This window comes from Tasmannia lanceolata, unplaced genomic scaffold, assembly GCF_043159265.1.
Source record: "Tasmannia lanceolata isolate RefF3 unplaced genomic scaffold, GAP_Taslan_0.1 ptg000007l, whole genome shotgun sequence".
In the NCBI taxonomy this organism is placed as follows: domain Eukaryota; kingdom Viridiplantae; phylum Streptophyta; class Magnoliopsida; order Canellales; family Winteraceae; genus Tasmannia; species Tasmannia lanceolata.
In genome coordinates this window covers 12827886-12855239 of record NW_027518684.1, presented here as the reverse complement: position 1 = coordinate 12855239, position 27354 = coordinate 12827886, and the positions used below count along the sequence as shown (strand labels likewise).

The 27354-nt window shown below is 38.8% G+C and overlaps 2 protein-coding genes across 4 annotated transcripts; one reads left to right on the top strand and one right to left on the bottom strand.

The window, feature by feature from the left end:
• Positions 1-472: 472 nt before the first annotated feature.
• LOC143881947 (uncharacterized) lies at positions 473-13491 on the top strand. 3 transcript variants are annotated; one of them, XM_077385297.1, is made up of 6 exons: positions 481-813; positions 1736-1935; positions 4494-4595; positions 10372-10423; positions 10544-10648; positions 13113-13491. In XM_077385297.1, the coding sequence occupies exons 1-6, from the start codon at positions 723-725 to the stop codon at positions 13127-13129; spliced, it is 567 nt and encodes a 188-aa protein (XP_077241412.1). In that variant the 5' UTR covers positions 481-722; the 3' UTR covers positions 13130-13491. The 3 variants fall into 3 exon arrangements, with proteins under 3 accessions (XP_077241414.1, XP_077241413.1, XP_077241412.1); XM_077385299.1 differs by lacking the exon at positions 4494-4595 and having other exon boundaries at positions 473-813; XM_077385298.1 differs by lacking the exon at positions 13113-13491 and having other exon boundaries at positions 478-813; positions 10544-10656.
• Positions 13492-15560: 2069 nt separating this feature from the next.
• Positions 15561-21433, bottom strand: LOC143881946 (TonB-dependent heme receptor A). The gene is made up of 2 exons (XM_077385296.1): positions 21198-21433; positions 15561-15984 (listed from the first exon to the last, which is right to left on the bottom strand). Exons 1-2 carry the CDS (start codon positions 21271-21273, stop codon positions 15764-15766), a joined length of 297 nt encoding a protein of 98 aa, XP_077241411.1. The 5' UTR covers positions 21274-21433; the 3' UTR covers positions 15561-15763.
• Between the last annotated feature and the right edge of the window lie 5921 nt (positions 21434-27354).

Genomic DNA, 27354 nt, shown 5'->3' with positions numbered 1-27354 from the left:
GTTAGGATCATCCTATGGACGTGATCTACAAGGTACATTCAATTTATGTGGCGGGCCAACAAATGAATGATCTGAATAATCTGATGAAGTGGCTCCACTGTACTTTTGAAAACTACTAGACTTCATGCGGGCACATCATATAATTTCTCTCAAGTGCAGTGATAAATCGACGGGAAATGAAATTTACGCCCCTTTTATCACCAGGACACCCATTTGCCAGTGTACTTTGCAATCAAAGCCAATGGATTTTCAGACATAAAGTACATTAGCTCCCTTTTTGGCCATTGATACACTACTGACGCTGGGTGTCCTGGTGATCAAAAGGGGCGTAAATATCACTTCCCAAAATCGACTCCCATATATCTTAAATCGACCCCATGTGTCTTTCTCTCTCCTCTGAGAAAGACACATGGGTCGATTTAAGATACATGAGAGTCGATGTATCACTGCCCTTTCTCTTATTCTCATTCTTACATGAGAGAACCAAAATAATCTTAATTTTACAAGCTAAAACCTGGATTGTACGATCCTTAAAAACATACAATCCAAGATTTAGTCTATAAGATCTAGGTTTAGCATGTAAAAGCCAAGAATTTACTATACTCGATTATAAAATCAATAAAAGGAGAGCAAATGGCAAAAAAAAATAAAAATCTTTGGGAGGGCTTTAGCCCTTTGTTTCTTCTGTGTCTCTGATCTGAGAAAGAGAAACCCAAAACACGATGGATTCTCCTCCAGATAACGATTGTTGCTCTATCTGCCATGACCCCTTCAATCTTCCTTGCCAGGCCAATTGCTCTCACTGGTTCTGCGGTTCGACTCTCTCTCTCTCTCTCTCTCTCTCTCTCTCTCTCTCTCTCTCTCTCTCCATACCCAAATCATATCAAGAAAATGGAAATACGTTGTTTCTCCCTTATTTGTTTGAGTTTCTCGTGTCGTATATTCTATTCAGCATATGATCGTGCAAAATTAGGGCTATTGGATGTTTCTTTGAGCATCTTTCTCGATAGATGTTGTGCAAACATTTCAATTTTACATTCATTTCGCTTCTTTTTTTTTTCTTGATTCGTTTCATCTGTTGCCCCAAAATCATTTATGTTTGTATCTCCTTTATATGATTTGAGTTTCTTGTCTGGTTTGTTTATCCGGATGAATTTAGTAATTGAATTTATGGTTATAAGGCGCAAAATAAGAGATGTTTTCCAATAATCATGTTGTGAAACAAGAGCCTAAATAACTGCTGGTCCCAATTGATCATATTGAAGATGCTTGATCAGGCTTCTTCACGTTCTAGTTAAAAATCAAGAGTTTGGATAATAGGACACCATTCAAAAATAAAGAGTTTGGATAATAGGACGTTTTGATCGTTCCGTAAGATTTATATTCATTATGCTTGTAATCTCTGATTGTACTGTAGAATCATGATTTTTTATTTAAAATTCTCCACCATTGATCTTGTGAGCGTGGTAGGATGGCTTCGGAATTGTATGTCGCTGTGAAGCATGTCAATGATGCTTGATTACAAAATTGTCTCAGGCTTCTTGTTGCTTGCTTTGGTAAAAAGCAAAAGTTTGCTTATGAAGCAGCTATTATATATTTTCTTTCTTGCAAGTTGCAACTATAATTCATGACTAGTGTAATGGCATGTTTGAAATCTCCCATTTTTCATTTTCTCGAAGTGATATGCCCATGTGTCTTGAAGTTATTTTTGGGCCATTTTCCTTGTGATTTTCAGGTAATTGTTTTATGCGGGTCTGGCACCACGCTTCGATACTTCAGCCATGTAAATGTCCCATATGTCGTCGTCTGGTAACTTTGTTGATACCTTCCGAAGATGCACTATCTCAGCGCTCTGACCCAGAAGCTGGTCAAGTTCTGGAAAATGTTGAAAAGTACAACCGTCTATTTGGTGGAGGTTCGCATGGTCTTATTCAGGTATCTGTGCTTGTGCTATCTTCCCATCCATTCAACTAGCACCTCTTAAGCGATTGAATTTTTATGTAGGTGTTTTTTTATTCAAATGTGGGTGCCTTCAAAGTCTGCTTTCTCGTAGCTACTGAATTATTTGTTAACCAACTTTCAGAATATGGTTATTCTTTGAGTTCGTTGTAAAATTTTGACAGGCAAGTCATTTGTTATTCCTAATGTTTGGATTGGTAAGATTTCATGTTCAAGCTCTGAAAAACTCTGGATAATGTAACTTACACATGAAACATTACAGCAGAAGCATAAAATGAAGGGATTGAGCCTCTAGTTCAATGGTCTAGGATTTGGTCTTCAACCTTGAGGTCGGAGGTTCATCCCGGATTTCCTACCAAAAACGAAGCACAAAACGAACATTCCAAGAAAAAATTTGATGGAACACCGAGAAGAAGCACCATTAAAGCTTATCACCGCGAAAGCAAAATACATAGCTATGTTATTCCCTGGACTTCGCATACATTCTCTTCTTTTTTAACCAGTACTTTAGAGTCTTGAGATGGAAACAAAACAGAGTTTTTAATGAAATTACCTGAGCAACCACCATTGATCGAGTCCTAAGAATAAAGTTCAACATGGATGTGACTCATCTGCATTTGAGTTAACCTCTTGGTGAATATGCATTGCCTTAAAGTTGACGAGCTTGTTGATTGTCTCATCAATTTTTTGACAAGGCCCGCGTACCATTGATCTCTGATGCCTCTGATCTCTAATGTTCTAACACACTGTCCACCCATCTGACCACATGAAGTGAGAATCCTCAACCATCATTTTGCTAGGCTATAGAGGTTTTTTTGGTCCTCTTGGAAACATCAACAGGTCTATCTTCATCATCACAAACAAACCCTCAGTTATCTCTTTTTTTTTGAATGGTAAGAGCAATTTCATTAAAACCAAATGAAAACCGAGGAGGTCCCAGAAATTATGACGTGACTGAGAGCCCGAAAAATAACACAACACAATGAAAAACAGGTAGGGTGGGAGGAAATCGAAGAGCTCCACTCTATCCCTATGTACAGCCTCTTTAGCGAGTTTGTCGACCTCTCCGTTTGCAGACCGCCTAATATGATTGAAGGAAATCGAGGAGGCTCCGATTCTATCCTGAATCTCATCAAAGAAAGCTGTGAATCTCCAAGGGGCGACATGAGGGTTTCTAAGCCGCCTAATAACATTGAGAGAATCCCCTTCTATCACCACCCTATTCGAGTCTTCATTTTGTAGCAATTTGATTTCTTGGTGTATGACACGAACTTCCGCCTCATTAGAGTCTGTCACCCCTATTGGCCCACCAAAAGCCCAAATCACAACCCCATCTTCGTTTCTAAGCAGTCCTCCAATACCCGAAGGTCCCGGATTCCCCAAACTTGAGCCGTCGAAATTCAATTTAAGGATCCCATGAGAAGGAGGGATCCATGATTGGACCACTACAGGATCGTTGCTATAAGCGCTACATATCTCTCTCCAACCATGCCGCAAATCATAAGCTGATACAGATCTAAAGGGTTCTAATGTTTTCACTCAGGAAATAGTTAGAGCAATCACCTTGTTGAAAAGGAAGTTGGCTCCCTTCGAAAAACCTTTAAAGATTCTAGCATTTATCTCTTTCCATAGAACCCAAATAATGGCTAGGAATGAAACATACCATAAAGTCTTGCCTTTCCTCTTCCATGGTGCCATGGCCCTACTTTCAAAGAACTCCAAAAAAGTAGCAGGGAACACCTATGTAATCCCAATCTACATAATACTCCGCTCCATACCTCTGTTGCCAACTTGTAATGAACTACTAGATGGTTCATTGTTTCCCCTGCTACTATACATAGAGTGCAATGATCGACAATCAACATATTCCTCTCTAAGGAAGTCGGCGGTCTGAATTCTTTTGAGGATCGACTTCGGTCATCCAAACAAACATACCATCGGTGGTGCTTGTATGTCCCACACTCTTTTGTCTTCCCCGTCTAGCTTTATAGAACACCTTTCCAACGTATGTAGTAAGCTCCCCATGTCTTCCAATTCCCTATGAAAAAAGTTTATCCCGAAGGCCGGAGCCGGACTCCATACCACCCTGTTCTCTATTCTTGTGAAACATTCTTTAACCATGACTTCCTTATTTGAAGCTATGAAAAACAACTGTGGAAACATATCCTTCAATGGGTTATCTGTACACCAAATGTCCCACCAAAATTTGACTCTATCCCTTGCATATACTTTGAATTTTACCCCTTCGCTTTAAGACACATCACGTCCCTCAGACCATATGGTTTTCCCAGGCTTCCTGAACTTGTCTTTTGTCTCCCAATGACCTTTGCAGGTCTCCCAAACCCTCAATTCTCTCTATATCCTAGTTTCTTTGTTACTCTGGGTTTACTCAAACTAGAGAATTTTTGCTTAATTGTTTGTTGCATGATTGTACAAATTTCCTTTTAATTATCTCAATTAGAGAAATTATCATAACATTGCACAAATCATGGTTCTACCATTATTTGAAACTTGATTTTTTTTTGTCTCTACAGAGGTTAAGAGACCTTCCATTCTTACTTCGAAGATTGTTGGGAGAACTGGTGGATCCTCAAAGATCTCTTCCGTTAGTTTTCAAGGCTCGTATGTTTTGTGCAGTTAAGTCCATTCAACAACTACAAGATCGTGGACTTATGCACTATAAGTTCCAATGCGCTTTACATTGCTGAAGTTTCAGCCTTTGGTCATAAACTAGTGCCGATCAATTATAACATCCCAAGTATATTTATGATATTTTACCTTGAAGTATATGACTAAGATCTTTTTTTTCTTCTCTGGTTAATTCATTATGTGCTACGTACATTTTGCATTTTTATCTCTAATTCCATGGATATTTTGATAATTTTGGATTCCTTACATAACAGTGACCAAGTCTTTTAATCGCCCTTCATTGCATTTTCCATTCATTAGAATGTTTTATTCTTTTATTGCCACAAATGCATTTTGTCTGTCTAAATTTTAAGACAAAAAATGTAATCTGTATGTCTGAGGTGCTTCTTAATTATATATTATGTCCACTTCTTTTTTTAAAGGATGATGATTTAATCAATTCAAGAAAAGCTTAAAAGCCCACGACCGAGATGGTTGGGAACGTAGCATAACACTGATAAGAAAGATAACAACCAAACTCCAAAGTCAAGGAGGCAAAAAAATAAAAAATCTCCAATCCCAGGGGCGGAACTCTGGAATGAGCAAAGCGATCTTCCTCTCTGTTAGCTGATTTCCGTACATGAACAAATCAGACATGAGAACCCTCCAAGCAGTCTTGAATCTCATAAAAAACTCAAAGAATCTCTACGGTGGAGGGCAGCCATCGAGCCAGCTGATGACATTGAGGGAGTTACCTTCTATGATAAGATGACTCGAATCAGAGCTATCAATGATCCGAATGCCTTGAAGCACTGCTCTAACCTGCACTTTGTTTGAATCCTTTTACCCTATGGGCCCAGAGAAGGCCGGGGTAATATACTAATAGCTATGTAATTCAATCCTATGAGATTGGAAACCCCATGTATGCCATGGATCAGGCAAATTCATATTGTCAATGCGAATTCAGTTGGCATATCAAAGGGCATGTTGGTGTGCCAGGTTGGGGTCGAAGATGAGCCATCACATGGACCAATTTCCAAGTTGTGAGGGCATTTGGGGTTCCAGGGCTAAGACAAGGCAGTTTGATTTGGTTCCAAGCAGGATTTGGTGCAGGCTGAGCAGAATGAGGCTTAATCAACTCTAGTGTGATCTTAGAACACCTTCCATGACACTGTTTGTGTTGATGTGGGGATGCCTCTACCCTTTACCTAGGTTGGGAGCTTGGTGGGTGGCTTGGTGCTGAACTGGAGCTCGATGTGACAAGAGTCAAGATGAGCATTAGGTAGACCTTCTAAGCATTACAAAGGATGTTACAACAATCTATGATATGTTTGTAGCTTTGGGAGACAAACCACACTAATTCTTTTATTCTCCATCTCTCTTCTCTCTTCCCTTTCATCTTTCTTCACTTTTCAGCTTGCATGGATGAAGGTTATTAAATGCAACATGATATCAAAGCATGAGATATGATCTTGGATATGATTTTGAGATACTTTACTTTTTCCTTCTCTTTCATCCCTTATTTTTTTGGTTTCTTCCTTTGGATATAATCTTGGATTCTTTATCTTTTCTTGTGGTTTCTTCCATTAGATATGATCTTGGATTCTTTATCTTTTTTTTTTTTGGCCTTTTCCATTAGATCTGGTCTTTTATCCTTTATCTTGTCTTTTTTTTTCCTTCCATTCGATTTGATCTTTCTTTCCTCCTTTGAGGCACCTTTTTTCTTTTCTTATGTCTTCTGCCTTGGTATTCAAGATGAAGACTAAGATCTGACTATTCTTTCACCATTGATGGGGATCAAAATTCTAGATTTGGACCAAAATCTTGACTACACTTTGAACCCTAGATCTACTCTTCCAAGCCATTGATCTAGCTGTTCCCACCCTCTTCCTATCTCTCGATCTAAGTCCTCATTCATTAGATCTTCCCTAGACCTTCAAACACTTTCATTCTTTGTGGATCTCATTATTCATGGGCCCCATTTTTACATACACAGTACCAACAAAAACAAACTCTAAGTATGATTATTGAATTCATGAAAATTATCAAATCTTGACCTGGCTATGGAATTCAATGGAACTATAAGTCAATGCCAATATCATGTTCCTTGAAACAACAAATGAAAATTGAGATTTTGTTGGAGCGACATATTCTTCATATGTCAATAGATCCTAGATTTATGAACTTTCCAAGAACATTTTATTTCTATGAGGAAACAAGTCTTAGTCAATACTACAATGGTTTACGAGGAATGTGGGAAGAACCCATTGATGTCTATCAATCATTGACTGCTTATTTGGAGATCGTGAAGTGACAAAGAGAAGAGTTTAAGGTGTCTAAGTTCCTTTCTAGTTTTGGCCCTGAATATGGCTGTGCAAGCAGATCATGGCAGACACTGAACTACCTTCCTTGAACATTGTTTGCTCTCTTCTTCAAAGAGTTTCTCTCTCCTCCGCCAAGCCTTCTCTTATGAGAAATCTGCCCTTACAATATATGTTGAGCATGGTAATAGTGGACGTGGCAGTTGTGGATATGGTCGTGGTCGTAGCTGTGACTCAGGGGGAGGTCCCAATCCTGGTTGCGAACGAGGTGATAGGAAGCGTATTTATTGTGGATTGACGAATTACAATTTTGATAAATGTTGGGACAGATTTACCAAGCCTGCATCTGCTAATCAAGTACCTCATTCAGCTGATGGAGATGATACTTCCCATCATGGCTTTGTCGAGACTCAACCGCCTATACCTCTTCCTCATAAATTGTAATTCAAGTGTGCTTTCCCGGGAAGATTATGAAATGCTATTAAAAACTCCCAGTCATTCATTCCTTACCCATTCTCCTCGGCTGCACTGGCTCATACAGGTAATGATTCCTTGCTTGTCACGGTGCTTCTCTTTGGATAATTGATTTGGGTGCATCAAACCATATGACTGGTGAGTCATATGTATGCCTTCACCTCCATTGATCTTTTACGATCCTATTCTTCTTATTCTTCTGTCACCCTTGTTGATGGATCTCTCACGCCCATTACTGTTTAGGGACAGTGTGCTACGCAGAATATCTGTCATTGCAGCCTATTTTACATGTGCCTGACTTTCAATCTAATTCTGTCGGTCCGAAAATTGACTAAGTTGCTTATTGGCTTCATAACCTTTTATCCCCCCCCCATGTTTTTTAGGATCTTTTGACAAAGAAGACAATTGGTGGAGGGTTTGAGTTCGGTGGGCTCTACTATCTGGATCATGGACTTGCTGGTGTTGCCTTGCACACTAAAGTTTTGCCAGAATATGGCTTCAACGTCTCGGTCACCCATCTATGTGTAGTTTACTTTTAAATGTTCTAAGTCTTGGGTATGTCTCTTTGATTGTGATGCATGTCAGTTAGGAAAGCATTGCCGTAATCTTTTCCTTTAGGAAAAAATAACATGAAATTAGTTTCTTCCTCTCTTGTTCATTCCAATGTTTGCGGACCATGAAATTAGTCCTTTCTCTCTCTCTTGCTCATTCTAATGTTTGGGGACCGTCACACGTTCTAACTTAATTTAGTCAAACATATTGTTACCTTTGTGGATGATCACTCAGAAATGACATAGTTATATTGAATGAAAGAACACTCTGAGATGTTGTCTATTATCGAACCTATTCATAATGAAATTCAAAATCAGTTTGGCCAGAATATAGGTACCTTGAGTTCTGATAATGCAAAAGAATGTGCCCATGGGATTTCAAGAGTACCTTGCACAATTTGGCATCCTACATCACACATTTCTTCTCATACTCCACAACAAATTGGATTTGCTGAATGTAAACACTGTCATCTCCTTGAAGTTTCTAACATACTTTTAATTAGTATGCATGTTCCTTGGAAATATCAGGGAGATCCTTACTGTTTGTTTTTTAATAAATAGGATGTCTTCCTTTATCTTAAGTGGGAAGTCGCCACATTCTCTTCTATTTCTTGGTATACCATTGTTCTTTAATCCTCCTAAAGATTTTATTGTCTGCTTCGTCTATTCTCTTACCTCATGATTGGTTAAATTGGATCATCGTTCCGTTATATGTGTTTTGTGGGATACTCTCGCACTCAAGAACTTGTGTTGGTATAATCTGACTTCACAAAAAGGTATGTTTGTGATGATGTCACATTCTTCGAGGTAACACCATTCTTTGTTCTTTCAAAGTCCTCTATTGCCGAGCTTGCTTCTTCTTTGTCCAACCCACCTATGCCAAGTAGTGTCCATTGACAGCCAATAAAAGTATACACACGTCGGAAAGCAAAGACTCTGACTCAACATGTCCCCAAATCTATTTCAATGTTTGTGAGATGATGATTGAGCAGGATCATCTTGAAACATACGATCAACTACTGTTTATTGTACATTCATGGAAGGAAATCTAGTTACTTGGTGCAGCAAGAAACAAAATGTAGATGTGTGATCTAATGCAAAAGCATTGTACTGTGCAATAGCTCACACTCCGTGAGTTAATATGATTAAAGGCACTGAATCACCGATGGAAGAACTGAGTTTCAATTTTCCTCAAGCTATGAAGATGTACTATGACAATCGATGTGTTTCATGAAAAGGCCAACCCCATTGAAGTGTATTGTCATTTCGCCTGTAAAAGGTCTTTAGTGAAGTGATAGCTACACCATATGTGAAATCCAAAGATAAACTGAAAGACATTTACAAAGGCTCTTGCATGCATTCAATATGGGAGTATTTATTCAAAGCTGGGCATGGATGACATCTATGCATTTGCTCGAGGGGGAGACAGGGTCCACTCACTTAGGCCCTGTTCGTTTTAGATTGTGCCAACCGATTGTGGACTCCAAACCGATTATCGAACTCAAAATTAAACATAATTTTGAATCCAATAATCGGTTTTGGTTTCACAATCAGTTGTCACAATCTAAGGCCCTGTTCATTTAAGATTATGCAACCAATTATGAGTGCTAAGCCGACTATTAGACTCAAATTTAAACTTAATTTTGAGTCCAATAATTGGTTTGGCACTCACGATCGGTTGTCATAATCTTAAACGAACAGGGCCTTATAATACAAACTCTTTTAAGTCATAATTAGGAAACATGTAATTTGTTTAAAGGCTCATTATAAATATTTTATGTTCGTAGAGTTGGGAGGCAGTCCTCACACATTCTTTCTTCTCTCCATCTCTTTTCTTCCCCTTTCTCCTTCATCCTTGTTCCTCTACTTTTCTTTCTATTTTCAGCTTGCATGGATGAAGTTTATTAAACGTGACGGATAAGCTAATTCTTGGTCTAATCATTTTATTGTTTTCCAAAAAATTAGGTCTTTTAATTGATGTTAATTGCGCAGTAAAGCAGGGGTAAGGCTGCGTACATCTAGCCCTCCCCAGACCCCGCACTGGCGGGAGCCTCATGCACTGGGCCGCCCTTTTTTAATTGATGTTAATTGCACTGGTGGTTTGTCCTTTATCTTAGTGAGATTAGGAAATCATCCCAAGAGAATGCATAAATTCTGAATGATTTGGAAACTATAACTACTAGAGTGACAGTGCTCTTGAGACTGTTGGGTTCACTTCTCACTAATTCTAGACAATGGCTGATGCTTGATGAGCCTAAAGGCTTATAGAGAAGCAGTTTTTTGTGCAACTTGTTTGGCATACATCATCTACTTAAATGTTCAGGTTACTGAAATCTTTAATTAGTTGGATTCTTGCAATACTATTTAAGTCAATGGAGGAGTTTTGGCCTGGGCATTCATTTTTTCAGGCAAGTGCTGATTATGTCTTATGTATGCAGATGGCAGCAAGCATCATCTATGTAGTTAGCCCCGTAGACATTATTCCTGAAGGTAACTTTTATATCACATTGATCTCTGTTGTGATATTTTTTTTCTTTTTCGTTACTGGATTGGTTACAACCTTATAACTATGCATTAGTATGAGATCAACTGGTGATGCTGTTTCTATAGGCTTGTTCGGCATACTGGGGTTGTTGGATGATCTCATCATAGTGTTGATTGTTTTCTTCTATCTTGCTGCTCTATATCAGAGAGCTCTCATTTCTCGACATGGAGGTACTTGAATTGTCTCTTTACCCATCATTTTCTAGTTGTAAATAATGGTTTTGAAGAGCAAATAGTATTTTGATCAATATTTCACTCGTGATTATGGTAGTGCAATAGAGAATCATTGTTTGAATTCAACATGTGGAGCCCGAATGAATACATTATTATGCAAGATGAATAGATTGGTGCCTTATATATGACAAGAAAGGGATATTCTAGGGGTTACAAAAAACCAGGATGCACCATGGGACAGTCATTGTTTCCTGGCTACTTGTCCCCGTTGTGCATTACTGAACAACTGAGTGACAGTTCACCCAGTTGCTCATTAAAGCAACATGGACACACGGCCAAAATACATTGGCCCTGCCGGGAAAGCATACTATTTTTGCATCTCCTTATCATTTTCCAATAAGAAATCTAACAAGTTTTTTTTATTAGATTTTACTTAACATGCGCGCGCGCGCACACACACACATATATTGTTCTTTATTTTTGTGGTCATTTATGTGGTAAACTATAACATTCAGTAATTCAGGTATTTAACTAGACCTTCTCATCAATAGCATTGTAAATCATTTTTTTTCATGGTAAGTGTTGAGGGTCTGATCCAGCTGAAGAGTCAATGCTGACATCAATCTTCAGCCAGATTCAGCAATTAATGTACGGATGTACCTATGGAAGAAAACCCTGTTTCTGGTGTTTCTTGCTGGTTACACCTTTCAGTAATTAATAATTAATAAATTATGCAAGTACTGTATGCTTTCTTCCCTCAGTCTCACTCACTACCTTGTGCTTCATTAATAGAAATTTCCTTGTCATATCTTATTATCCTTTATTCAGCTTCCTTCCCTCAGCCATACCTTGCGCTTCATTAAAAGAAGTTTCCTTCGGAACTGTCATCTTTTTTTTTTTTTGAATGGCCGAAATTTCATTCAAAGAGAAGGGACCGAGATGGTCAAATACAAGCATGAAAAAAGAGACAAGAAAGATGCACGGAAATAAAAATAAGGCTACAAAAGGACCAGAAAAACTCAAGTCGGTAAAAAATCGAACTGCTCAAGGGTCACCAAACGAACCCCATTCCCGGCAAGCTTATCCACCACCCTATTGGCAGATCTTCTGATATGGCGGAAGGATATACTCTGAACTGGAGCATACCTCCCTCCACCCGTTCCACAAGTCAAAAGCAGAAGCAAATTTGAAGGTTGGAAGGGTTTTCACCCAAAAGGTTGTAAGAGCTACCGCCTTATTAGATAGATAAGAAGGGCTCTTAGCATACCCCTTGAATATCTTGACGTTACTCTCTTTCCACAAAACCAACACAACTGCAAGGAAGGATGTATTCCAAAGTATTTTGTGCTTTTTCCTCCAAGGAGACATTTGCCAACAATCCAATAGATCAATTTAGTGCTTAGGGAATACCTAGGATATGCCGAATCTCTCCAAAATGCCGCTCCATATCTCCTTAGCTACCTTGTAGTGGTCCATTGATTCCCCATCTTGGATACATAGAACACAATGATCAATAATCATCATTTTTCGTTCCCTCAGAAAATCCACTGCCTGAATACGCTTGCGAACAACAGCCCAATCAAATACTCCAACCCTGGGAGGGGCTTGGATAGACCAAACCCATGCTACACTGGGGCAGCAGGGCAAGACACGGGGTGCTGGTAAAAAGATTTGACGGAAAATTCCCCCGAACTGTTCGTGACCCTCACCCTTGAATGTGACCCATTCCTGTTTATATAGCATCCCTCAAGAATCTCAAAAAGCCTGGACACCGATCACAGCTCCCTGTCCAAAAAGTTTCTTCTGAAAGCTGGCAGCCACACAACCCTATCCTCTCTCCTCTTGAAGAGGTCTTTGACTAAGGCCTCTGTTGAAGATGACACCACAAACAGATCCGGGAACAAGTCCTTCAAAAAAGCGGTGGAACAATTCCTTCGAAGACCCACTAATTGTCATATCTTATTACCCTTTATTCCCTATGTTGCATGAATTCAGAGGATCTGACATAGATTCGAGGTGTCGAATTCGGCAAGTAGGAGTTATGGAACATTTCTAATCTTTTTCGTTGACTTTTCCCCCCTCGACTTTTTCGTTGTGTTCTCTTTCCTAGTTGTATAGCATTGTTTTTCCTCTGTATCTTTATTCTGTATTTTTTTGACCACCTCGGTCTTTTTAATGAAATTTAACTAGGCACAATCCATACTCTTTGGGAACATTTCTAATCTTTTTCTTTTCTATACAATGATATTTGTTCAACAAAAGATGAAGGACAGAAGTCCTTACTGTTCTTTTATATCGCCCTTCTTGCTGTTCTTTTAAATGGTTACTTTTTCCCAGTTACTTATTTCCTGGTTAATAATGATTGGAGAAGAGTGTCTCATCCTTTGACTCGATTTTCTAATATCTGAAAAACTTCTAAAAAGTTTTGACACTTACAATACAAACTATTGGGTTTTTTCAGGGACTCAAGGTGCTTGATGATGAGGTAAACAAGAGTGGTGACAGATATAATACATGTGATTTGCTGCAAGAGGAAGGCACTGCAAGATATCTCTTTGGCATATTTTGTGTAAGATAATGCTGTTTGATGGGGCTAATTAATACCCTGGCAACTCAACAAGGGAGCAAGAGGATTATGATCTTTTGGTTTCTCTAGCTATGACCAAACGTGATTCATATCCAAAGACTAAACAGAAGGGCTATGATCCAATGTTTGGATTTAGATGATGAGATTTAGGTCCATGTCTCTTTGTGTCTATGCGTGTCATATCCAGATCCAAAGCTAACCGATTATGATATCCGTGCTTAAAAAGGATGGGATATTGAAAATTTCAATTGAATGGAACAATGTAACTTTCATGGGATTTGCTAGCGTCCATCGCATAGCATCCATCGCAGATGGTCTGTTGCATGTAGCTGAGCCACGTCATGAATGAAAACAAAAGCTGCTGTAAAATGAGCCTATGTGGTTGGTCTAACATGCAACAGACCATCTGCGATGGACGCTAGCAAATCCAAACTTTCATATATGATAAAATTGGAATTTTCTATTGATGCAATTGTGTTCATTAAGGGAATGTTCGGCAACAAGGATCTTTTCCTTGGAAAACAACCGTGAAATTTTTTTCCCAGGGAACATGAGTTTCCCAAGTTGTAGGGGAGGGGTAGAAAGAGTGGGAGAGAGACAATTGAGAGGGCAGGGGTGAGGAGATTGGGTCGAGTGCTGAAAAATAGTAAAGTTTTCTTTTCCCTGTTTTCAGCGACTTCTCACCCTCTCCTCACTCCTGCCCTCTCATTTCTCCATCCTCATTGCCCCTCTTTCACCACTCGAAATGCTAATATCCCATGGAAAAAAATTTCATGGTTGTCAAACATGGCCGTAAGGTTTGGTGAGTTGGTGTTACCTATTCTTAGGTTAAAAAAATTATTTCAGGCAATTCATTTTCTCCAAAAAACCGTAGGCTCGTCTTCGCTAATAGTCCTTTTGGCTCTGTTCACTTGCGTTCCCGGGAAAGCAAATCCCTGGAAATAGACTCCTTTTTTCTTGACAAGACATAATTCTGGTGTTCACTTGCTTTCCTGATAAAGTAACAAGCCTGGGTGGAATATGTCAAATAATGACATGGAATTGCCAAAAAAGACTTGGAAATGTCTCTTTTCTCACTAGTGTGGGAAACCAATTCCCATTATTTTGGTCAGATTTGCTTTCCCGGGAAAACTAGTGATAAAAGGTGGGCAAGCAGTTTCTCGGGAAATATTTTCCTGCATAGATCCTGCGCACGTGAACAGGCGCGGGAAACTTTTTCCTACACAGTTTCCCTGGATTTCTTTTCCTAATGCCACGTCAGAATCCCGAGAAACCTTTTCTTTTCCTTTCCCGGGAAAACAAGTGAACAGAGCCGGAGTCATGTGTGCCATGCCATGTGGAGGTGATCTGATCTGTCGATCTGTTTGGAGAATAAAGTCTTGGTAGGGCCAAATGCAGATGTTCATTAAGCCTCATTATCGATTTCACCAAGAACATGGAAGACTTGTTCTCCTGAAGAATGTAGTCCATGGTTTTTGTATCTTTCCCATTTCAGTGTAAAGACCACAAAGTGGGGTCATTTAGTTTTCCATTTTGGGATGGGATTTTGGCCCACGACTCATCCCCAATCTGAATGAGTGGGGGCAACTTTAAATACCACGGTTTTCAGTACTTTGGGAGTTTAGTCTGGGGCGGCTCCAACTAGGGTTGCAACTCAGGGCTTTCCAGAACCACCCTACTCTACTAGAGAACAAAAAATCTGAGTATCTAAGTTTCTCGGGTTGGATCAGGTAGGATAGTCACTAATTTCAAAGATTTTAGAGAACAAATATACACACCAGAATTTTTTAAATTAAGTCATCGAGTGCATTACTTTAAGAAGGAAAAATAATTTTTCATGTTATTCAAGAAATATTTAAGAAAATCATAGTACATTCCTCTTCGGATTTCAGTTTTTTTTTTCTCTCTTTAATGGATTAGGTCGGGTTATTCTACTTGAAAACCAACCCAACCCAAGACCAATGATTTCAAAATCCAGCTTATTACGGCTCGCAAAGCCTGTTTTCAACATTTTCTCTTTTTTGCGTGACTGGTTGATGAGATTCCACGGAGCGACTAGAGTCACTCCACACGACTCGGAGTCACTCCACAGATTTTCATTAATCCATTTCTACCCGGATTTTTTGATGAGAATGGAAAGCCTTGCCGAACACGCCCTAAGATTCCATTAGGCAAAAAACCATCAACAGAACAGATTCTGCAGGTTTTCTATTGTGAAGAGTGAAAAACTCTGGAACAAATGAGGTTTTCCAGAGCGACTCCTAACATGAAACTGTTTCACCATCCCCTGCTGCCAAAAGCAACTTAAAAGCCACTCTAATATGGCATCAGAACTAAAATTTGCATTTATTAAAGACCCACATGTTTAGAAAGCAGATTCAGAAATGAAAAACAAGAAAAAAAACTGGAATGCATTCCAACTCCATTGTTTCAAGGTGGTGCTCAAACTTATATCAAAGAAGTTTAATTACCATACCAAATATAAGAGTTGGTCTGCTTCATTGTCTGCAAAACGTGGTGACGAATTAACCAGAAGCTGTCTTCTTTTGCTGGAATATAACGGCATAGATGGGAACAGCAACGCCGATGCTGAAGGCAGTTAACACTCCAAGACTCATCTTCAGCTTCTGATATTTCATCCTGTCCAAATTATACATGTGCTTTGCATGAAGGTAATAGGGCTCTGAATCATGGCCATGTCCTCCTCCCATTCTCTTCACCCCAGTTGAGTGGAATCCTCGAGACACTGTTACACACGTAAATACTTTCAGTTAAGGACTTGCACCTCAGAAATTGAAACCATCCAAGTATCATATCTTGGAAGTCTAGAGAGTTTCAAATCATATCTTATAAGTCTGAACAATGTGAAAAAAACAACAACAAATGAAAGATCCCACATCGGAAAGGGAGGAAAAGTTACTGGGCTATATATGTGGATTTCTCCTCTCCCTATGTAGACACGTTTTCAACATCTCCAAGGGGCGGGCCCCGCGGAGTGGGTCGGGCACAGTTAGGGCTGCTGGAAAACAAAACCGGAGAGGGTAGATGACCCATAACCGGACAATATCTATACAGTGGGGTCGGGGCGTGATATAATGGTATCAAAGCGGGACCTCCCATCCAGTATGATGGCCAGCGAGGACGCTGGGCCCTAAGGGGGGTAGATTGAAAGATCTCACATCGGAAAAGGAGGAAAAGTTATTGGGCTATATATGTGGATTTCTCCTCTCCCTATGTAGACACGTTTTCAGCATCTCCAAGGGGCGGGCCCCGTGGAGTGGGTCAGGCATGGTTAGTTCTGCTGGAAAACAAAACCGGGGAGGGTAGATGACCCAGAACCGGACAATATCTATACAGTGGGGTCGGGGCGTGACAACAAAAGTTGTGCATTATTTTACTTATACGTGGACTTTTTTCTAGTCAACTAATGTGCTATCATCGGTCGAAATAAAGGATGTGGAAGAAGTGATTCAGGTCACTTTTAATGTGCTTCTCTGCTTATTATAGTACTAAAAAAGAGCATTTTCCCATTTTTTAATTTCTCATGTGCTTGGGCAATTGTAACATAAGCCAATATTGTGTCAGGAAAACGAAAACCACAATATGTTAGGGTTAATTGATTTTTGACTTGAGGATTAAGGGGAAATACCACTGCTTTATTCCCCTGTGAAATCAAAGATACTCAGCAAACATGCACCAATAGCTTCTTCAATTACTCTTCCAAGTAAAGAGATGATCAAACTACTATAGAAATACAATGTACCAATGATGAGTTGATTGAGTTCATGCCATTGTGTTTTTCAAATATATATATATTTTTGAATGATTACCATTGTGCTTTCTATTGACCAGTAAAATTATGGAACTGAGCAATATCCCAACATACTTTTTCTTCAAGATATACCCAAACATATGAAAATACCTACAATTCCATTAGCTAAAAAGCAATGAATATGACAATTATTTTTGTTGTTTGCTGGTACCAATTAGCTTTTGATAGATCACCCTTCAGCTGAACAGTCCTTTTTCACAGATCAAGCTGAACAGTCCTCACCAAAATGGTTCGAAAGATTCAATGAGCCTAATGCCAAAACTTTGCCACAACTGAATACTCAATATGCATATTTACCTCTGGACAGGCATTTGGTCTTCAAGGAAAATATCAAATACAAAACAAGTTTGTTACAACAAATAATGGGATAAATTCTTCGAAAACCTTTAAAGGCAATTTCCGAACGAAGTTAGGTATAGCACACTGTCTGGGACTCTGGTTTAAAGATCTTTCAACGTGTGAACCAAATAGGGAAAGAAAAAAAAAAGTCGTTACAACAATTTCCTTGCACCCTTTGCTGCCACCAAAACTCAAAAATTGTAGTCATGGAAAGTAGGATATAGAGAAGAAGCTTTTTCTTTTGATAAAAAAAAAACTGTTTGATGTTGTCCACATATACCATTTAGACAATCTCAATTGAGCCTTCAATCTCCTCTGCAAACTGCTGCGCACACCGATTGCAAATCAATTGGCACCTCATGAAAGAATAACCTAGTTTCACCATTGCCTCCCTCAACCAACATATGAATGAATGGAAGTGAGCTGTTCAGACCAAGACTGCCCTTTTTTTTTTGTACACTTCTGCCCATTCTAGACATCCATGGAGAATTATTTCCAGTATTGAAGATTTTTTCTATTTTCTAGAGAAGTTCTAGTCCTCTGCTGGACCCTGAAATCTTTTTGTCCTATAATTTTTTAAATCTAGATTGAAACAGCCCCAAAATGCCCCACTCCTTAATCATCAAGGAGCTCTTTGCTTAAAAGATGAAATATTATAGAGTTTTCGCCAAATATCTAAGAACAAAAGGTTTTTAGGGACACCTGCTTAATACAAAACCAAGCATCGTGACAATCGAACCCCACCAGGCCCTCAGAGTTAACTTTGTGTCAGAGTTCTGAAGTTTTGTCTCACATCATCACGTAACAAAATGAAATCGCATTTTGCTACTTCTAACATTGAAAATAAAATTACCAGCCTCTTGGCTGCCCTGTCAGTAAAAGGTCTTGGATTTTATGCCCTTGGATTGCAGCTTCGAGTTTTGGTATCCCAAGAAATCTCCTCACAACATTGAAAACAAAATCATTTGATGGTCCAAAAATGGTTGGATTTCATGAGATTTAAATCACTTTAAAAAAATAAAGGATCGTTTATGCCAAACTACAAATCTACATTGATATTCTAGAAAACTCTTCAACTAATTAATCTTTATCCAATTCTTAGTAGAATAACATATGGATTTGGATTGGATTATTGTTGACTATCTGAACGCGCCTCAATCTCTTCATGCATTTCCGTTCAAGACAGTATTCATGATGGGATATCTAATGGTGCTAATTTTCTTCCGGTTAAACCTTAGGAGATTTGGGCTTCCCTTTTCTCATGGTGGCTTAAACTCAACTTCCACGGTAGTAGTAAAGTATCTCATGAGAGCAGCACTACTAGCAGTATCACAGATATTATTATTATTATTTTGCTGAAGAGGGGTCGCGCGCGTGTGTGTGAGGGGGGGTGTTCTACTCTAATAGAAGTGATACTGGCATATGTAGATCCTAGTGGTGACAGCGATGGGATCGAAGCAGAAGTAAGAGGAGGCATGTTGCGGGGTCATGCTTGCCCTCAAGCAAGACCCAAATAAGATTTGGCTTGAAGACGTATCTCTTAGCACTATCAGATGGCTTAAAAATGAATCCATTCCCCCAATCGAGGTTCAAATAGTATTTTAGAGAGATAAATGATATCTTTACACAGTTCGAGTGTTCCTTTTCTCATATTCATTGAGAAAGAAATGTTTTTTTTTTTTTTGAAAGAAATGATAGGTCTGATTCCTTAGCAAATTTCGGCGTTTTTTTGTTCAAATTTGATGGTGTGGCACGGGATGTTCATATTGTAATCCTTGTTTTTTTGGGATGGAGTGTTAAACCTAGCTTCTTTTTGTTTTGTGTCTTTCACTTGATAAAAAAAAAACATAAGATTTGCACTGCATCATATACTTAATGGCAATTTCTCCTTTCTATGGAAACTAGGAAAGTCTTGGGGAATCTCAAAACCACCTTTATGGGCATTAAGGATGTAATGCCTTTGGGTGTGGCCTGAACTATAAAAAGAGACAAAACATATATGGGTTTCTTTGACATTTTATATGATACATTGGGCATCCTCTCTGTTTGGATCTAGGATGATAAAGTTCAGCTTGTTGTTTTATCCTTCCATAGAATTATACTGTGTGCGCTTTGAGAACTGTAGGTGGATCCCTCTCTCTGTTTATTGGCTTTTTGGTTCTTCTAATCTTCGGGAGAATTTGACTACACCAAACCTTATACCTGAGCACGTTGATACCTGCATTAATGTATGGGCAAGTCCAGCATCCAGTCGTATAGTGAATCACATAGTAGTTATCTGTTAGCAATAGCCTCTGTCATTCCCTTACCATTTCCAAAACTGAATCCATAAACTTTAATCTTTTGAACAATTAATCCTTGCCTATAAAGGTCGTCCTTGTATATGAGAAAGCTGACTCAAGCCTCCCTTTACCAATCAAGTCACCCTTAACTTTGGTGCCATAAGTTTCTCCTTGACCTAAAATTCTAATGCATTAATGTTTGGAGTAAACATATCTTTCCTTGTCTAATATGGATTAAGGTCTCTCTAGTTTCAAACTCGCAACTTAATTCCCTTATTTTGCCTTCTATTTCATTTTACTTACGAGATTTTTAAAACTTTCTTTCTTCCAAAGAGCCCCTTTGATGATTTTTAGTCTAAGCATTATGCATAACTTGAGGATGAAAGGAATTAACCCCATCAATTAACAAATTCTTAAACGCTGGATCTGATATTCACATCCGCTGGCCAGCCATACATCACAGAGCCCAGTGGGAATTCAATGGAACTTAGGAGCTTTAATATGAAGTGAAATCATCTGATGCCTCTCGGCAAAGCACGAGCATTCGAGATTTATAAGATAAAGGATGCAGTTACTATAAACTAGATACAATTAGACGATGAAAAAGTACAAAAACTTCATTAATGATTTTACCCAAATTCCTTCACTTCTTGTTGACTTATACGTTCATAGACAATTAGAGCTTACTATAAACCAGATCGTTTAGCATTGGTGTAAAAGCTCAGGGACTAACAAAAAACATTGAATATCAATATACCATTGATCCAGATAACTCCATGTTCCAAAGACGGTTTTCCAATGAGTTCAATAGCACTATCCCTTTCTTCAATACAAGACACCAAATGATTGTTTCGACACGTTAACAACCACAAGGGCAGGAACAGGCATGTTTATATCAAACATGGAAACAAGGTGCCATGATATACAAAAAATAAAAAACTGAGGCACAAAATTTTTTACATAAGAATAAATAAAAACAGTGAAATTTCATTTCGTATCAAATAAAAAAAAAATCGTCCCCAAATTGGAGGGTTTTAGAATCATCCAATTGGGGAGGATTTTCTCCATGACCCATCCATAGCAAGGCTAAGGAAATATGTGCATCCATCATATAAGAACATATGATCAACATTCAATAGGGAAAATCACACCAATATGAAGTAAGATTACCATGAATCACTCATCTTTACAAACTCTATCACCACATAAATCAAGAAGGCTTGAAGGTATTAGTTTTCTTATTAGTTATAGCATTCTTGAGCTAGATCAGATACAGAATCTACATAAAGGGAATCGGATTGCCCAAGTGACTGTTTAAACTTTTACATTATCAGAAAGAGATGGAGGGAGCAAGTGAATGTGGCGAAAAGTGAAAAGGAAAAAAATGAAGAGATAAATCTAAAGAAAGAAAACCCTAATTGCAACCCACAAAATCGTTCAAGATATAGATAGAAACATAAAACCATGAGTGTGAGATGGAATCAAGAGAGGGGAAAGGAGACGTGCCTGATCTTGAAACAACATTTTCTGAGGAGGACTTGAGCAATTTCAGGCCCGATCTCAATCCACCATTACAAGCCATCTCTCTCTCTCTCTCTCTCTCTCTGAATGAGGATGCTTCTTCTCAGATGCCCTACAGCCTAATAAATAGGAGATTTTATACGGTGTAAGCCCTCACAGCACCTTATTTGGGCAATGGTGAATTCGCATCTCCTGCAGGATAATTTGCCCCGTTTTGTAACGTGAATTGTGCCAGACTTTAACCTAAATTCACTTTAAGAGAGGTGCGAATTATCCTATAGGGGGTGTGAATTTATCATCACCCTATTTATCAAAAAGTACTGTATGGACCACAGTATAGGATGATCCAGACCGTCCATTTGATGGGCCACAACGTAAGTAGGTTATGCTCAAACAATCATTTCTATAGGATGATCCCAACCCTCCGATCAGGGGAACTGCATATTATGGAAACCTCTACATATCAACCTATTTAAGTTGTGGCTCATCAAATGGACGGTTTGCCCAACCTATAGTGTGGTCGTGTGGTCATTACAATACTTTTCGAAAAATTCGGTAGGACAAGGGCTTATTAGGCATGTGGTGCCTGCAGGTACATACACGTATTTTAAAAGGAGATTTTATTAGGAGATATTATATGGTGGCCGACCCTGTAGAATAAAGGGCAGGTACATACACGTATTTTGAAAGGAGATTTTACTAGGAGATATTATAAGGTGGCCGACCGTGTAGAATAAAGGGCAGAGAGAGACAAAACTTGCCCCCCCTGATTTGGGATGCTCTAACCTTTTTTTAGAGCACTCCATGGGATGCTCTAACCTTTTTATAGGCCCTGTTTGTTTAAGATTATGACAGCTGATTGTGAGCACTAAATTGATTATTGGACTCAAATGTAAGGCCCTGTTCGTTTGAGATTGTCCCGAGATTTTTGAACTCTAGATTTTATACGGTGTAAGCCCTTATAGTCCCGTATTTTTCAAAAAATACTTTACGGACCACACTATAGGATGATCCAAACCGTCCATGTGATGGAACACAACGTAAATAGGTTGCGCCCCAAAAATCATTTCCATAGGATGATCCTAGCCCTCCGATCTATAGAGGTTCCATAATATGCGGTTCCTCTATAGATCGGAGGGTTAGGATCATCCTATGGAAATGATTTTTTGGACACAACCTATTTACGTTGTGGCCCATCACATGGACAGTATGGATCATTTTATCGTGTGGTCGGTACAATACTTTTTGAAAAATAAAGGACTTTAAGGGCTTACACCATATAAAACTCATTGGACTCAAAATTAAATTAGTCAAATAATCGGTTTGGGGCTCTCGATCCGTTGTCACTGTGAACCGAGTAAAGAAGAGATTTTGTATTGTGAATCTTGTACTCTGTATCCATGAGCTACATGTATTTATAGATATTACAAAGGTATAATCCCTTGATTAAGGGAATACAAATGAGGATAACAAGAACCTAAAAAAGCAATAAACTATACATAGTACGTACATAGCAAGGCAACAAGCCACACATAGAATGTGTACACTACAGTTGCCATTACTGAACAAGGCAATAAGCCATGCATATAAAGTGTATTCTGTAGTTGCCATTAACACCCCCCTGCAAACTCAAGATGCTTTTGAATGCATTTGAAGTTTGGAAATAAGAAAACGCAAACGGGAGGATGAGTGAGACTTGGTGAATAAATCATCAATCTAGTGTTCGGATGGAATAAACGGCAAGGAAATCGTCTTACATAACACATGATCGCGAATAAAGTGACAGTAAACTTCAATGTGTTTGGTGCGTTCATGGAAGACATCATTGTGCGTGATCTGAATGGCACTTTTGTTATCGCATAAGAAGGGGGTAGGATCAGAAAGCAAAACACCCATGTCACGGAGAAGCTAACGTAACCAATTAATTTTTGTAGTAGAATGGGTAAGAGCACGATATTCAGCTTCAGCACTGGAGCGAGCAACGAATGTTTACTTCTTGCTTTTCCATGAGATAAGAGAATCGCCAAGAAACATACAAAATCCTGCTGTGGAACGTCAATCAGTAACATCACCATAATTGTACTAACAACATTTCTTCTCGATAGTTGTACCGCAATTCTGAATCAGTTATCCATTTAGGCTCCATAAGAGCCAATTCATCCCAAATTATAATCATTTGGGAATGAAATTCTGAAATGGATCGGTCCTTCTGATGTCTCAGTGAACGAAGATCTTGTTCCAACTTATATTTCCGAGCAAAATCAGATTACACATACCGGCGAGATAAGAAATCCCATACATCTTTGACGATTTCAAATCTGCCAAATTGCATACTAATGGATGGAGCGACAGTGTTGGCGATCCAGGTAACAATTTTATTGTGGTTAATTTCCCAATCATCAAATTTGGGATCGTCTGTTTTTTGGATGTTTAATATCGCTCGTAACATATTTTCGAAAGCCTTTTCCCTTCAAAAAACTCCGCATAAGAAAAGACCAATGGCTATAATTTGTTCCATCCAATTTAACCACAATGGGTTGAGTGATTTCAGAAGTCATTATTTCTCAAATGGGTTTCGCAAAAGATGATTAACGTGGAGCGAGCTGAGATAGAATGATTCACAAGTAGCCTGGGATCTCCTGGTAGGACCTCCTTATTTGCTAATAATGTCTACACCGATTCAAGTGTTGCAATGTTGTGTGCAAAATTGATGATGTCTGAGAGAGGCCAAGTGTAGCAAGTGTAGCATGCAAATACCCTTCGGTATATTGATATAGCCTTATTTCATAAAGGCTACAGTAAGGTGAGATTTATATGGTGGCCGACCTTTACATGTAAAGGTCGGAGAGAGAAAACACCCCCTCCCTTGATTTTAAATCCATCCAATGCCCCCTTCTTTTACTTTTCTTTGGATCTAAAATCAAGGTAGCGGTCTCTCTCTCTCTCTCTCTCTCTCTCTCTCTCTCTCTCTCTCTCTCCTTGTGATTTCACGGTCGGCCACCATATAATTTCTCACTAGGGGTGTCAACGGATCCACTTCGGGTCGGATCCACCTATGTCATAGTCACGATCCATTCAAATTCCTTATTGGTCTGGTCGGAGTCGGATTGGTCTTCGGATCCTACTTTCCACGTCATGATCACGATCCATTTTAATTCGGACCGTCCATCGGAGTGTCCTATTATGTCCCACTAAGCTAAGTAAACAATTAATTTTTTTAAAAAGTGATAGAATGGCAGTACACTATTAGTGTGTCTCTATGCATTTTCTTCAACTAAATTAAAATCTTATCTATGTTTAATCTATGTGTATAATAATGCTTGTAAATAATAAAACTAATCAAAATTACATACACAAATATAATGTATAACTATTATCAAAGAATATTATGCATAAAGAACAAAACCCCTCTCTCTTTTCCTTCGTCAAAGTATGAAATGAAACGACTGAAATGAATGAAATCGCATTCCCATTCGATTCATTAAGTGATAAGAGAGGTTTTGACCAAAATACCCTTCATAGAACGGTTAGCATTAACAAAACTTAGAGGGTATTTTTGTAAACCATTTCGGATCGTGACTATCCAAATGGCATCTGTTCCGTGCCCATACACAATCCATAATTTTTCGGATCCTAGATTTGATGATCCGAAATATGCCCATGGATCCTATTCATATTTTTAGATCCTGTTCATTAACGTTCGGATTCGGACTATCCATCAGACCGTCCGATCCATTGACACCCCTATTTCTCACAGTAAGGATATGTGAAAAAAAGAAGAAGTAATGACAGATGAGGGTTGGTGGATTGAAGACAACTTGCCTTATTAAGGCAGAGGAAGCAGCTTGCCTCTATAAGCTAGTCAATCAGCTTTCAAAAGCATTTAACGCAAATATCCGGTGAAAGATAAAGCCTTATATGAGGGGAAAAAAAGCTGATTGAAATACAACGGTGGTCAACGCTGTGATATGACTTTTGCCTCCAAAGTAAGACTTAGAGAATAGAGAGGATAAAGGTCTTCAATGGAAGATGGTCAGATGGTTACAAGACCAGAAACAGACGGTATCGAGGCACTAGTTTGTGAAGAAAACGTTGGCAAGATGGGAATTGTAACGGCAAGGCGGCAACATAGAATTATTTTTTTCTTTAAAGGGGACAGATCGGATTCAGCAGAGTTGCCGAAAAATAACAGATAGCTATAATAGCAACAATCAATTGAGCAGCACTGTTGAATGCCAAAGGAAAGGACGATGGATCGAGCCTGGCTCTGATACCATGTTAACCGAGTAAAGAAGAGATTTTGTATTGTGAATCTTGTGCTCTGTATCCATGAGCTACATGTATTTATAGATATTACAAAGGTTTAATCCCTTGATTAAGGAACAAGAACCTAAACAAGCAATAAACAATACATAGTATGTACAAAGCAAGGCAACAAGCCACACATAGAATGTGTACACTACTGTAGTTGCCATTACTGAACAAGGCAATAAGCCATACATAGAAAGTGTATTCTGTAGTTGCCGTTAACAGTCACAATCTCAAATGAAAAGGCCTAAAAGTAATTTTGAGTCCAATAATCAATATGGTACTCACAATTGGTTGTCATAATCTTTAGGTAAACGGTATTTTAGGGGCACAACCAATTTACGTTATGGACAGTTTGGATCATCCTATGGAGTGGGCCTTTGGATCAGAGAGAACTCTTTTTATTTTTTTTTATTTTTGGGTGTGTCAAAAAACAGAGAGAACTCCTCCTACTTTTTAAGCAATATTTATCCATTTAAAGAGGCCCTTTGGATCGATAAGACACCCATTGAAAAAGCCCATTAAAATAAAAACCGTGTGTGTGATATCATATGTATACGCCCGATTAACTGAGTTTTTAACAGTTCGGACAAATTTCTCCTGCAGCGGCGGGCCGGCTGTTGCATGAGAGGAGTGCTGCTCTCTCATGCAACAGCCGGCCCACGAAATGCCTTCTGCGGAAGGTCCATAGCAAATCTTATTTTGGGATATTTTCTTCTCTTGCCATGCTCCCTCCACTCCACTAGCCTTCCTAGGCCTCTCTCACGTGGAAATTTTTTTCATGGCAGCCAAACATGACCTTGATATTTTTTTCCATTTTCTTTCTTTCTCCCATACAAGATTACACTTTGTTGAGATGTGACTAACTCCATTCATAATGGGAGTTAGTCACGCAAAAAGAAAGGATTTATTTACAATCAACCTCGTTTTCCTTTTGTTCTTAATTTCAAACTCCATTGGGTTTTTACAAATGAGTCTTTCAGTTTAGCATTCCTCATGGTTAAAAGCTCAGACTCATACAAAAATTTACAGAAGGTAAAACCGAGTCAACTCAGGCCAGTGAATAATTGATGCGGTCAGTTTTTCATCAACAAGGGCATGTTAAAAGGAGCTTTTATATGGTGAGTACGCATGAAGTCCAGTATTTTTTGAAAGGTACGGTGGGGCTACTTCAAAGGATGGTCCATATTGTTTATCTACTCCCTACCTTAAAATAACAGTTGGGGCCATATTGTTTGGGTGATCCAAAGCATTCATTTGATGGGCCCTCACATAGATAGGGTGTGCCCAAAAAATTAGCTCGATAGGATCATCCTAACTCTATGAATTGTGGAGGAAAAAATGGACGTGTATAAGCCTGCACAAATCTGTCCATTTTTTGCCTCCATAGTTCATAGGGTTAGGATGATCCTATCGAGCTGATTTTTTGGGCACACCCTATCTATGTGAGGGCCCATCAAATGAATGCTTTGGATCACCCAAACAATGTGGCCCCAACTGTTATTTTTAAGGTAAGGAGTAGATAACTTATCTACTCCAAGGAGTACCTTCTCTTTTCTCTCTCTGTCTCTCTCTCTCTGTCTCTCTCTCTCTCTCTATATATATATATATATATATATATATATATATATATATATATATATATATATGAGAGTAGAGTTCCTAAGGTGTCACCTCATATAGCTTATATGAGGTGGCGCTTAAAAATATAAGGGGCCCACATTTTTGGGGTGATTCAAACCACTCATTTGAAAGGCCCTTAGATGGATATGGTGCCTACAAAAAATCAGGTCCATAGGATCATCCTAACCCTTCCATTTATGGAGGTTAAAAA